Raw genomic sequence first — 14,890 nt, 5'->3', positions numbered from 1 at the left:
ACAAGCCATAGTCTTCACATTTAAATGAAAAAAGTGTTTTAAAATGCATTTTACACTAGTTCAGTTGTTTTGCAATCATTAGTTTTCAAAAAATCTAAGATCTGACAAAAACAAAAATTGTATCGAAAAAAAAGATTTTGCATCGAAAATTTTCAAAAAATCATAAGATTTTTTAATAAACCCAAACATGCTAAAAATGATTTTAAACGCAGGAGAATGCATTTTAATTTGATTTCAGCTGGTTGCACTTGAATTTTCATTGAAATTTTGACGTTTATTGTAAAAATATTTTTTTGCCCCCTGATTTTTCGGGCCAATTTTTAAGGGGAGGGGGGGGGGGGGTGACAAAAACATTAAAAAATATTTGTACCAGCCTTAATGTTTTAATATGCATTTATCTTGTTTAGTTTAATTTGCTTCTGATAGTTAAATTTTTGTCTTGCCACCATTTCAAATGTTTTGCTTGTTTTTCACAACTTCTACTTTAGTATAATACCATTTTCATATAAATTGTAAAAAAAATGCGTTGAGGCCTAGTCTGCAACAATATGAAAATCACTGCATACAGTCCAGACTCGATTATCCGAAGGCCTCGCAAAAAAATCACTTCGGATAATCGAATAACGAAAAAAAATATACTTTTTTGCTGTCTTATTTTGATTGTATGACCCATAAACAACTCTAAAGTGATTTATAAAATTTAAATCCAAGTTGGCGGCCAAATGGCGGTGAATAAACAATGAAAACATATATTTGATAAGTTTTAAAGCAATCAAACATTCAAATTTGACTAAAATGGGGTCTCAGAATTTGAATTTTATGTTTAAAGCAGAAATATTAAAAAAAAAACGAAAAACATCGACAAAAATCACAAATTCACGATCACGACTTATGCGAATTTCCAAATTGAGTGACCAACGTGCTTGAACCCAATAGCTATGGTCATATTTAACAACATTCTAAACAAATAACCGTTACCTTTTGACTATAGTTTGTTGTGATGAGCATTGTTAATCCTTCGTAGAAGCAATAAATATCTATATTCCTATAACTGTTTCTTCGTGTTTATCTCGTGCTTAAAATAGGAACTTTCTGTGCGTCTTCCTCTCTCTTTCCTTCTGTCTTTGATTTCTCAGTCGTAAGAGGTGTACTCCTTCTTCTTTAGCTTTCCTTTATCCTCGTATCTTCACTGTTACTTTGTCCTCTTCTTCTTCGCAAAGGTAGCAGCAGCAGGCACAAGATCCGCTTCGCAAATGACCCATTCACTGAACATGCGACGACGACGGCGACGTTCGGCCCGATTCGTTCCGATGTATCCCCAGGTCCTGTTGGCGGCGGCGGGCGCGTTGGCGAAAATGACGACAACGACCAACACGACGACGACGAGAAGAGGTCAGCCCCCCAAAAGAGAAGACTCAACCGGTTTTGGCTCCCCTTCCCTTTTCCAGCGGCAACTCCACGACGATGCACACCTGCTTTTGCGCTGCTCAACTCAACGCGACTCGACGCCAAGATCCGGAGCCGTTGAACCTGTGGAGCCGACTGAGCCCGATCGCGCGCTGACTAAGCTAAGCCAACCGCTTCGGCGAAGGGTTGTAATGGGTGGGGGAGTACCCACGACGACGACAACCACGTTGATGACGACGATCTGTGGGCAACGATCTGCGCGCTCTATCTCCTCCGTGTGACGTCAACTGATCGCGCCGCCAACCTCCAGAGTACGTGCGTGTGATGTAGCAAAAATCGTCGAGCACTTTCGCACTTGATTCGGTTTTTTTTTTGTTTGTTTCGGCCGATGTGAACTCCGTATTAGCATTCAATTTATTACGTCGCGAGGCACGATGGAAATATTCATGAAAATATTTACACTACACTTCACTCTGTAGGACTACCCGCGATCGTCAATGATCGTCTGCCGTGTTTGCACAGTCGACGGTTCTCATCAATGGCTGATTAGCTCACACGACAAGAACCGACATCCTCTTTCAGTGCAGCTAAACCCGAGCTTCAGCGGTTGTTTCCTTTTTTTCTTTTGCGCGAACCGGAACTACGCCCCAAAACTACGTAATCCGGCCAGGCCCGAACACCTCACTTGTACACGGCTCAATTACGAGAGTTACGAAACTTGCAAACTCGATCAACCCGAACCGAACCCTCCTTACAGCCCAAGGTTGAAGAGTGTGGACTTGACTCTATACGAAAAACGCAACGATACGCGGCGTAGACACGACGTTGGTCAGCACTTCTTGAGCAGCGGAGCACAACTGTTTTCCAGCTCGGCGCTTTCTCGCGAGCTTAGCCGGCGCGGGGTTTTTTTTCTCTCTCGCGCTGAATTCGACTCAAGTTTCGGCAGCGGAGAGAGAAGCTTCCCTCGCGCAACTCATTTTTTTTTCGTTTGATACCCCGACTTGATGGGAATGCATGAAAGCTCCGAGCATGATCATAGGGACCTCCTACGTGATGATCACGACGAGGAACTTCCTCTGGGCGAAGGCTAGTTCGAACTTATGTAATAAATTGATTCGGAAACTTTATTGACACGTTGTAGATCCACATCCGGTTTATCCTTTTTTTACTTCCCCCCCCCCCCATACCGGAAAATTCAGACAGCGAAAAAAAACTCAATACCTAGTTCTATTTTAATCTCAAATAAAATACAAATCGTAAACATAACAAACAAAAGCTAAAAACAAACTATGTTATGCAGTCATTCCACATATTCGGAACAGTTTACTGATTGGCCAAAGTTCAAAAAATCATTGAAAATCGATTATTGCTTTTTTGTAATCTTTCGATTGATGTAGAGGCAGGGGGCAAGAGCCTAATAAAAGTCGTCAAATAACATCACCACACCGAAAACGACGTTTGCTTTCATTGTATTTTTCGAATTATAAGCAAAAATGTAAATTTCTTCACAAAACCACAAAGGTTCTGTTTATTTTCAGGTTCTTAAATAAACTTTCTGAAAAGTTAGATAACCTTCAAATCATTTGGAGGCTTGGTGGTGGAAGTGTTAAATTGATATCCACTTGGGGGCAGAATGGGTCACCCTTTTCCTGCCTTATAAAAACAATCAAGATGTATTAAATTTGATTTACATCAGGGTGACCACACAAAACCCATTTTCTAATTCGCGACTTTTCCAGAAACTCAAATAATAGACATTTCTTACCTAAGCCTATTGATTATTTTTGTTAAATCAAAAACTCAACGTCTAATTTTCTTAATTTCTAAAAAAATACCTCAAAAATTTAAGCACTCGTTAGTTTGATTTACATAAACAATAATTCTTTGAAAATAACCAAATGCTTAGTATTGTAAAATAATTGCATTGTTTATTTTTAAAATTCTCAAACATATTATTTTTGATACTTCGTTTCAACTGGAAATGCCAAACAGTTAAAGATAATTGAATTTAAATTTTATTCTTAATTTTATTTTATTTTAAATCAAAGAATGCTTAAAGCATGATTACTTTCAGATAATTTAGAAAAATATCTAGTTATTGGCTTTTTTTAAATGTTAATAAAAAGTTCATTTTTAACATTGTGAATTTTATATTGAAGTTTTAAATCAATGTTGTTTAATTTTATTTAATTGAAAAAATCAGTTTGATAAGTGTCTATGTTTACCTCTTTTTTGATAAACAAAAATTAATATAAATCTTTTGATTCATTAAAAAAATATGAATATCTGTGTAATATGCATCCAATATTTATAAGGAATTTTGATTTCTTAAATAGCCGTTTCTTCTCAAATAGATTGAGATAGTGAAAGGAACCTTAAATTTTTAGTAAATTCCTTAGGAAGAATTGAATGAATTTAATTTGAAAATTGCACAAAATATTACAAATTTTTTTAAGATTGAAAAAAAAAATCAAACGAGTATGCTTAGGATTCCCGACATTTCCCGACGGTTTGACAAAAAAATCGCAAATTCCCGACTTTTTCCCGATTTCCCGACTTGAGTGGCCACCCTGATTTAAATGGATTATTTCACTCCTGCTAGCTTCTTAAATCACGTTCAATGCAACATTTGTTGATTTTTTAGTTGCTTTGAAGCTTATTTGTAAAAAAAAGTGTCTTATTTCAACATATTAACACTATTTACATAAAATGTTTGTTTTGTTAAGTAACTATTATTACAATTTACAAAAGTGATCAAGCCTCATGTAAACCATGTTGAAACGGTCCCTTGAACCATTTCTTCTCACCCTTAAGGGGTTACATACAAGCAAATCGGCAAAAATGTCAGAGGTCGGTTTGAGCACACAATTAAACTTTTTTCAAAATCTGTTTTCAGGGCATTAAAATATACATTTTCATCTATTAACAAAACAAATTTGAAGACATTTGGTTGTATCATTGCCGAGATATAGCTATTTGAAGTTAGCAGTTTCAGAAACGGGTGCCACGATATCTCAACATTGCTTCGACCAAATCGTCTCAAAGTTTTGGGAAAGGCTCGTTAAACCGGTCCCGTGTGCATGACGAAGGCCGATTTTCAAAAAGTTTATTTAAAAAAAATATAAAAATATTTTTTCTGTTTTCCATATAAAAAATCGGCAGTTTTTGATTTTATTTTTTGAAAATTCAAAATTTCAAAATCGGGCTTCGTCATGCACACGGGACATGTCTTGGGAGTCTTCATCCAAAATTTCAGCCAATTTTGTCCATCCCATCTCGGCACCCGTAAATCAACTTGGTGTTTAGAGAAAAACGCTCAGAAAGTTAGACAGTTGGCTTTGCGCATGGCAAAATTCTGAGCTTAAATCGTCTCTAACTCAGTTAAATCATGAAATATCTTCATGGGACTTTCAGGAGTGATTGAAAATCATCTTTTAAGTAGATTTAATAAATTTTCTGTAATATGAAATTTTGTGATTTTCTACATGTATGTAACCCCTTAAGGGAGCACAGCAACCAAGGAAGTTGTTGTCTTCTTATTCCAAAATTGACAAACTTACGGACCCAATCCTGCAACAATCTGATTGTAAAAATAGGCAAATTTTGTTGTAAATCGCTTAATAGACAGTACGTTAGGGGATGAAAAAAAATATATCGATAGTTCTCATAGCTTTGAAAATACTAAAATATCTGTAACAAAAATCTTGGTGCAAAAGCTCAGGTTGATGTGCACCGTTAAAAATTGTATTAAAATTAGACGAAATGACTTGTTTTGGCCCATTCTGCCCCATGGGTTGATAAAAAAAACTCAAAACTATTCTTGATGCACTTTTAAAAAATGTTTGTTTTCGACTGCTTTTCCACAAATTTCGCGAAACACTTGTTTCTTAAGGATATAAACATACTTTCAATGAAACTGGGCTAAATTTAAATTACAAGCCAGAATTTCACCATTTCAATGAAAAAAAAATATTGCAAAATGCATTATACACCCGTACAGTTGATCTGCAATCATCAATTTTCAAAATGTAAGATTTGAGGAAAAAAATTGTTGACGGATTTGTGCATCGAAAATTCACTAAAATTCTTAAGAGTTTTATATTTGATATATTTTCATATATCATATTTAGGCCGTTGCAAATATTTTTCAAAGTTAATGTCGCCCCCCCCCCCTCAAAATCAGTTCGAAAAATCAGGGGGCAAAATTTTTTTTTTTTTTTTCAAAAAAACTTCCAAATTTTAAAGGGAATAGAAATCTAACCAACTGCATGTCTGGAATCGATAAAAAATATTTTCAATTTTTTGTGGAATTCCAATGTACAGGACCGCAAAATGTTTTTTTTTTGGCAAAAAAAATCTCTTCAGTACTTGGATATTTTGAAAACTAATGATAGCAAAACAACTGGGCAGGTGTAAAATGCACTTTAAAAAGAAAGAAAATCAAATTTAAATGATTTAAATGGTAAATTTTCCATTTAAAATTGGCTAAAATGAGGTCGCAGAACTCGAATTTGCTGTTGAAAGTAAAAACAATTAGAAATACGATTTTTTTTGTTCTTGATTCGATTATGCGAAGTTCCATAAAATCCTTCGGATAATTAAAACTTCGGATAATCGGATCTGGACTGAGTATTTGCGATTTCTCAATTTAAGTTTGAGGCTCGTCTAGCGACGGAGTTTGGTTGTAGAGGGTTAACGACTTTTTTGTCCAAATAAAAGAATGACGCACTCATCCCCAGCCAGTGGTGGGTGACAAAATGACATCAAACGCTAGTTTGGCTCCTCTTTACGGGTTCGCGGTCAAGCAGCACAAACCAGACTTCGGGAGCGAACCCAACGACTCTCGCAGCCAGAAATAATAAAAAAAAGTCATATCACCATCGGTCGACAAATTTACATAAAAAGAAATCCCCACTTCTTACACTGCCCGGGGTAGAATCCTCTGGAAAGCAACCTGCTGCAAAAGTGTCTAGGTGACTTGGCTCAGTTACGCCCCGAAATAACCAGCGCCAAAATCCGTCCAAAATGGATTACTGACCAATATTCAAGGCACGCTACCCTCAGGCTTGGAATGCCAAACGGTGATGATGATGAGAATCCAAAATACACGGTGGCGCGGTGCGATTACGCAATTTGTGGACTGTTCACTTTGCGCGGCTGTTTGGAAATGATTTAGCTAATTCAAGCTGCAAGTCGATAACGATTTAGACAAATTTAGTGTTTGGGATTTCCCGGAACGGTGAATGAAGTGGAAACGTAAATGACTTTACTATACACACAATCTTATCAGTTTTTGGCGCAATCGAACGTAACGTACGATATTTTACGGCGTGAATCAATCAAAATTTACCCAGATAAATATACTTCCACTGCGGAAGACCGGAAATTGCCCTCTTAAGCTGAAACGGCTGATTTCCGATTGAGACGAATTGATATAATATGTTTGGCTTTGGTAATCTTATCTGAATGAGTTGCACCCACATGGTGAGTACTCGCTTTTCCTTATAAAAACAACATGTGCAAAATCAAAAATAGTTTAAATTATTTTGTTCTTGAAAAACATATACAGAAAAAAATTAGAATTAGTACTGTTATTATGTTGGTAGGCATACAATTTTATCTTTTGAGCTAGAAAAAAAATAATAAATTTAAAGAAACAAAATTGGCACAAAACATTCATAAAATTTTGATTATTAAATTTCAACGCACAATAGACTTCTGGAGCAACAAAAGGGTGCAGAAGCATAGCTGGAACTATTTTGCAAATTCCCAGACATCAGGTAACTATTTTACAAAACAAGTAGTGTTTAAAGATAGCTGTGGAGGCCAACTATTCAAAGTAAAAAAATGTATACATTTAGAAGGTGTAAAATTTTAAGGTTACTTCTTTTATGATGTAACATTACCTCAGTTTTTATTGAAAAATACTGGCAAAACCCTTGAATAGTGGTTCATTTGCTTATTTTTAGAGGAAAAAGTACACTTTTTTTACATAAAAGATGTAATATTACCATGATTATTATTTGTCTGTGGTTTTACATGTAGAGTTTTGTATAAAAATGTCCTGTTTTGGAATTTACAAAACAGTTCTGACTGTCAACATTTTTTTTGCCTCTTCTCGTGTTGCTCAATTATGAATTATGAATTAATTTTTATTGAAATATTATTTAACTCTCAGAATTCTTAATTAAATTTTCTTTTACACAACCTTTCCTAATAACTCTAATCCTAATAGAACGCATAACACTCATTGAGTTAGGCCGATACAATATCTAAATATATAAATTAATATTGTTTTAATTAAAAATAATCAAATTTTGGAACGCTGGAACAAGTACAGTTCGGAGAAGGTCTTGGAAAGAAATCTTTTCGAAAATTATTAAATGGCGATTTTTTTTCGCTGTAATTTTTTGATGTGTTGACCCCCACAACCACTCTAAAGTAGCCGACTCGGTCCTAAACAGGACCCAGCACCGAAACGGACTTAATAAACATAATTTTATCAAAAAACTACTTTTGTTGGGTCGCGGACCCTATTATGGCATAATTGTTGTATTAGATGTAAAAACATATATGTGGACAATTTTCTAAATTCGTTAGGGTGGTCCCATAAGGTTTTCCCTTGAAAATAAGACTTTTTCAAATAAAGATATCTCGAGTTTACATTATTTTTACCTTAAAATCGCTGTTTGCATTATTTTTACCTTAAAATCGCTGTAACTTTTGACCCTTAAGTCCAAATTGACTTGTCAAAAAATAAAAATGTTTGTTTTTCAGAGCTCTAAAAGTGCCCCGAATACCACTTTTCTCTAAAACTTAACCCTGAATTGGATTGTGTCACGTTCCCCAGAAAACTATTCCCCAGAAAAGTTTCTTTCTCGAAAAATCAAAGTAATTTCAAATATTAGTTTGTTTGAAATTTCTTAGAAAATATAAAAATTGGACAAGGTTATTTTATCCATGCCAAGAAATTTTTCTTTTTTTTTGACAACAATTCTTGAGAAAATAATAGAAAATGTTAATTCGGCTTATGACTCGTTCTATTATTCTAAGAAATTTTCCCTTCTTTTTCAGTCATGTTAAATTTGTTATACAAATGCCGAATAAATTGCAGTTTCTTTTTATTTCTTGTTTTCCGTGAATGCTATTTTTATTTTTCAAAGAAGAAAAATGTTTGTTAAAATTAAAATATGATTATGGGTGTCATTGGTATAATTCCATTTGACATATTGGACCTTTGGCATATTGATCATTTTGCATGATTATTTACATTTTCTAAATTTGATTTAAGGTGACAAAATTTAATTTATCATTTTTGGAAGAAGAAAACTCTCTTGACTTACAATAACTGATTAATTTTTCCTTCTTTTAAGGTCTCCTGACATAAGTTGAATTTCACCTTCTTTAAAGAAGGGAAAGCTGTCTTGAATTGTGATATCTGCTAATAGAAGTTGAATTTTCGCTTTAATTTAAAAAGTTGTGTAAGTATTTTTTCCCTTACTTAAAAAAGGGTTAATTAAACCCGTGTCGCAGTTATAATAACAAGGCTATAAATGTTTCCCTTCCTTACAGAAGGGAAAACTCTCCTCCTCCCTTTTAAAGGTAAAATTCAACTTGTATCAGTCAGTTAAGTTTTCCTTTCTTTAAAGAAGGGAAAACTTTCTAGCCTTGTAATAACTGCTGACACAAGTTAACGTGGTGATTATTGCACTCGAGCGTAATATTTCAATCTTTATTTCTCGCATCACGATCGAGATTTTTCGATCTAAATATTACGATCAAAATTTGTTAATGGAAAGTCAAAAAAACCAAAGCTTCAAAAATGTCATAAATTAAAAACATTTTCAAAATTCTCAAAAACAATCAAAAAGTTTGAAATTCAAAAATCAAAATGAAAGAGAAAAGAAATTTTAAAATTTTAAAAAATCAAAAATTATGAATTTTATTTTTTTTAGTTTTTTGAAAATTTAAAACTATGGAAATTTTGATATTTTTTTTGAATTTTTGGAAATTTTTGAAACCTTAAAAATTTTGGAAATTTTGGAATTTTGGAAATTTTGGAAATTTTAGAAAATTTTGGAAATTTTGGAAATTTGAAAATTTTTTAAAAAATTCAGAAATTTTGAAAATTTTGGATTTGTTTTGAAATTTTGGAAATAATTATAATCACCAAGATAAATATATCTGGGGAACGGTACATACTGGGGAATGGTTTTCTGGGGAACGGTTCATTCTGGGGAATTGATTTCTGGGGAATGGTATTCGGGGGAATGGTTTTCTGGGGAACGTGACACAATTCTGAATTGCCACGTTCAAAAAACTGATTTTTGAAGGTTTGCTCAAATGCTTTCAATAAATTTTCATATGCAACAACTCTTCTGAAGACAACAAAGCTCCAAAACTTCCCCATTTTACGGCAAATCAATTTTCCACTTAATTTTGCGATCTGGACCACTGTGCGTTGGTTGGTCAAAGTCAAACTAAGAAGTGACAAACTGTCACATTTTACACGGCGCTCACGCAAGCTATCAAAACAAAAGTTTAGTAGTATGTGTGAACTCCGTGTAAAAGGGGTGTTAAACTAAAAAGTGACCCCGTTCGTTTGACAACAGTTGGTGTCAAACCATCGGGGGTATTGAGGAAATGCATTTGGTAATTTTAATGGGGTCGCAGAACTCGTATTTAATGTTAAAAATAAGAAATAAAAAAAACAAGACTTTTTTTTTTGTTCTTGATTCGATTTTTTGATAATCGAGTCTCGACTGTATTTGAATACCAACTATATTTTTTCTTATTCGATTCTAATCAATACATTTTTATATTTGGCACTAATCATAAATTATTTTGATCAGCTTTGTAGAAAAAAGCATACCATTGCCTGTGAGCAAGTGCTTTAAAAATACCACCAAAAAGCCAATAAAATTTCATAATATCATTGTACTGATTGAACGGGTTGAACCATCGCGGAATTGTTTCTCTTTCATCCAACAACACACCCTTGGGTAAGCGGATTTTACTTTCTCCGGTGAACCTCCACCACACCACCGACCGAGTGATAAAGGAAAGAGAGGTTCCCGGGCTGGTGGTGCTCGCCCAGGTAAGCACATGCAACCATTCAACATAAGCTCCCACTTCTTTCTCCTAAGGTCTACCTCCTACCTCCCTCCATCCCACAAGATGATCTCTATCCACGGTCCGAAGCAATGCAATGGTGCAAGAAAACACGGATGTTATGATGGGCCTCTCGACTCGATCGACTGTTTAACACTTTCCTCTGAGAAGAAGAGGGAGGTGATCCGGCTTGTGCAAAGGATGAACTTTTACCTTTGTGCATGGCGAGATATGGAAATCGCGGGTCTGTCCTCTCCTCGCCGGCCGTGGGAAGATCCGGTTTCGTTCAGTGTGCAAGTTGTGCATTTTCGTATCGATGCTGAAGGAAAAGGTGGGTAAATGTTCTAGCAAAACTAAAGAAAAGAATAATCAGACATGAATTTGCTTGAGTAAAGTCAAATTTGTTATGCTTCTCAAATAACTCAAGAAAATCAAAACAATGATATAAATAAACTCAATCGAGCCAAAAATAGGAGCTCCCTCTTATCTTAAAAAAAAATCGACAAAAGTTGAATAACACACCACCTTCAATAGGGAACAACTTCTAGAAGCCGGACCTCAGAATTTATAGGATAACGTCTTATCGGCTTGTAACAATTTTATAATTCAAAACAGCGGGTTACTTTGATAAAATAAGGCAACGTTGTACCAATTAAAGACACCACACGTTGATAACCTAGAAGGAGGTGAAAGCTATAGTCATGGCAAACACCTGAAGGATCCTCTTATCATTTTTGTTAAATTTAATTGTACTGATAATGGCAACCTATCAAAATTGATGTAAATCAACAATGTTTTCAAAACATCTTACATATTCGTTAAATTACTTTTATTTTGACTTTCCACGATTGTGATCATCATTCTATACATAGAACCCCTCGGGCGGTGTCATTTAAAAACAGCTGTACTCCTTCTATTCACAGGCAGGCTGAACAGGTTTAAGTCATGTAAATCCAACTCGTTCAAATCAGATCAAATAAAACATTAGAATATTAGGATTAATAATAAAAAAAAAAAATAAAAAAACATTCATAACTATAAGTATTCATCTACTTATCAAACGGGTACTGTTCAATCAAATACACCCGCCTTCATCAGATCTTTCAGGTTCGACAACTTCTGGTACTTTTGTCACCTTTCGTCAAGATATCTAGGTGGGTTGGTAGGTCATAGAACAAGTATTTTCTACCAAGCAAACTAAAGTAACACGTTGTAATTTCGTTTAATTTACTTCAGTTTTGACAGGTTTGATTTAAATATTCCAATATTCAATAACTAAATTTCCAAAGTGCAGTATATTCCCTGAAAAAAAAATAATGTCTACTCCTACCCAATTTCCAGCCATGCCTTTAAAAACAAATGCAAAATAAAATCCTTGGCATCTCGACTAGATCCGTTTCGTCAAAACCATTATGCCAAAAAACCTTCGAACGTAAGACCCAAATACGCGCTGCGTTTGTGGTTACCTGATGCGTGATGCAAAATCTAACGCGTGATCGCCAAAGTGGCGTTTGTGCATAAACTTGAAAAAAAAAGTTTAAACATATTAATTCGACAAACAATTTCAATATAAATTTAATTTTTTTTATGTCAAAACTAAAATCAGCTTAGAGCATTAAGCTCTAGGAAAAAATGCGTATTTTTTATTTCTATAGTTTTTTTCTCTTCCTCAATAAGCCACCCAGTAAATCTTCATATATTAAAATCGACTCATTGAATGTTATTAAGTTTGGCGAAGTGCTTTAAAATATATACCTACAACAATTTAATTTGAGATTATCATACATTTGCCATAATAATTAGACCCGTATTTTTTTGCGTTTGGCCATTAGGGTGACCTACACCGTGCTAGGGTGGTCCTACAAATGGCTATTTTCGTAAATTTTAGCAAAAACCGCATATTTCAAAAAAACATAACTCCACGCCCTTTCAACCGACTTTAGGTGTCTTGGACGCAAATGTAAGGTGACAAGTTGTTTTTTTTTTTTGGTTTATGCGTATTTCAATTGGAATTTCTGTATGGCTTTTTCCACAAAGTACATCACGCTAAAATCAACCAAAAACTGGCTTTCGACATATTTGGCAACTACATTTACGAAGCTTTTTTATAGGGTTCAGGAAGCTTTTCTTTTAATTCGAATACGGTGCATCGAGGTGTGATGAATGACAAAATTTTAAAGACATAAGGTCGAATAGGCGTTCCCACCTTAAATCAAGTAATAATTATCTTAGTAGGAAGTGTGCAAGCAAATTTTGCATAATATTTTGCAAAATATTTTGTTTACATAGTAAAAACAGCAAATTGGACGGAACCAGGACCGGATCCTTAACCTGCCAAACATTTTCTAATATTTATAAACCATTTTTGTATGAACATTTTGACAGCTTTCAAAATTATGTGCAGATTTCTATGGAAGAACTAATTGGGTACTAAAGCCCTATGTCAATTTTTATGTACAACGGTAAAAAACACGATCAAAAACCATTACTGATCACTTTTTTTTTCATTTAAATGCAAAAAAAAAATAAAGACAAGACAACATTTTTTCGATGGATCAACTATGGTCCACTTGGAACAAGCTGTCAAGTAGGAGCTTTTCTGTCAAAAAGGACCGCGAGGTTAATTTTTCAAAATTGATTTAAAAATCCATTTTAAACTCTTTGTGGTGTCATTGTAGGGTCATTGTACTCAGAATCGCTCTAAACAATAATATCAGCAATCTAAGCTTCATTTTAGGACCCAATTATAATACATGACTTCTTTGGTATGAACTTCTAGCCAAATAAAAAAAAAAGAAATAAAATTTTATTTGATCGGCCGATTTTAAAGGAAAATACTCTGCAGGACGAACAATAAGGTCCTAAACCCCTATTTTTATTTTTATGTACAACAATAAAAACACGTTTAAAATAATTGCTGATCACTTTTTTAAATTTCAATGCAAAAAATAATAATAATAAAACAAACTGGCAGAGGAAACTGTTTAATTGATCTAGCTTTATAGATGGATCGGTCTTTAAAAAATATGTTTTTTAACAGATTTGTAGAGAAATCACATATCTTTAAAACCCTTTTCTAACTTTGTAAATCCGTTTTGACTGTCAAAAGGCATTCCACTTTTAAAACATTATTATTTTAGGTGAACTTCGTTTGACCTTGAACCTCTGGGACAATGTATGTCACTCAAAATCAGCCTAAATATGGTTGTGTTAAAATTGGAACATCTTTTCAGAAGAGATTTCCCTTCAAATCTGTTTAACCCTTTCAGGCCTGAATTTTTTAAAGAAAAATATTTTTTAGGTTGATGATGGAAAATTTTCGCAATTTTCACAGATAGAATATTTTTATTTTGATTCTGATTCAGGCCGGTAAAACACAACTTTCTACAAATAAATCTCCGATCTCGGTTTATTTACTTTTTTTTCGTTCCAGCCACGTCGTGTGGGACCATTATGCGATTGCAATTTCGCCCATTAAAAAAGCCGAAGGTGTAACAAAACCACGACTAAATACGCTGCTGCTGCTGGCCGGGCTGGCTTTTGCTGGTGTGTTTACAATCGCGGCACGTTCGGCTGTTTGTACTGCTCTGTGGTACTGGTGCGAGTCAGATCTCCAATCTGAAGCAGGCAGCAGCAACTACAAAAACAGTCCGCCAGCCAGCCACACAGCTCTCCGACATCCGGGTTGAAATCTGTGCAATAAAGCGACTAAACACAAACACCACTTTGCATATACTCTCCAGCGCGCGCACACACTTCGAGTTGAGCCAAACCGTACAACACCTCACTCCAGGCACAGAGAGATAGAGAGAGAGGGAGCTCGAAACACCTTTCCAGCAGAGGAGCGAGCACGCGGATTCCGCGGATGGCTCAAAGACGCACACTCGACGGTCAATGACGGTTGGTGGTGATTGCGATGGACGAGCCGCGAGTGGACTCTTTTTCGTCACTCATTATTTTACCTCCAGTCGCGGGGTTTCTTGAGCTCCGTTTTGAAAAGCACCTTTATTGGGGATAAGCGCTTGCTTTCGAATCTTTAGTTATTTTTTGTCCAAGTGTACTTTGTTTAACATCGTAAAGTTATCTAACAATATCCACAAACCACAAAATACGTCATATTGAATATATGTTAGCGATTGGTTCATGAGCCAAAGATAGGTGCTTTGCCCCTAGCTACATAACCAGTCAGTGTGAGAAGGATTTGGACTTATTACCAAAAGGCGGATGTAGCAGACTAGATGTCTGTGGGTAACAGAAAAAATGATTATTGCAACTATAGTTTTAGGTGAGATTCAAGAATTTGAGAATTAAATGCTCAGGTATATCTTTTTCATATTTATGACAGTAGCATATAACTATTACCTATAACGTT

The 14,890-nt window shown here is 34.9% G+C and overlaps 1 protein-coding gene across 2 annotated transcripts in view; it reads right to left on the bottom strand.

The window, feature by feature from the left end:
• Positions 1-14,890, bottom strand: part of LOC6032219 (probable ribonuclease ZC3H12B) — a 28,297-nt gene that overhangs the window by 9,943 nt on the left and 3,464 nt on the right. The window contains exon 1 of one of the 2 annotated variants that reach the window (XM_038261661.1): positions 979-2,268. The exons of the other annotated variant lie outside the window; for it this stretch is intronic. Within the exon in view, the coding sequence (XP_038117589.1) occupies positions 979-1,008 (30 nt within the window). The 5' untranslated portion in view covers positions 1,009-2,268. Of the gene's footprint in view, positions 1-978; positions 2,269-14,890 lie in introns of those variants that run through there. 2 annotated transcript variants of the gene reach the window in all.

Source organism: Culex quinquefasciatus, chromosome 3 (assembly GCF_015732765.1).
Source record: "Culex quinquefasciatus strain JHB chromosome 3, VPISU_Cqui_1.0_pri_paternal, whole genome shotgun sequence".
Taxonomy (NCBI): Eukaryota; Metazoa; Arthropoda; class Insecta; order Diptera; family Culicidae; genus Culex; species Culex quinquefasciatus.
This window is presented reverse-complemented; position numbering and strand designations above follow the sequence as displayed.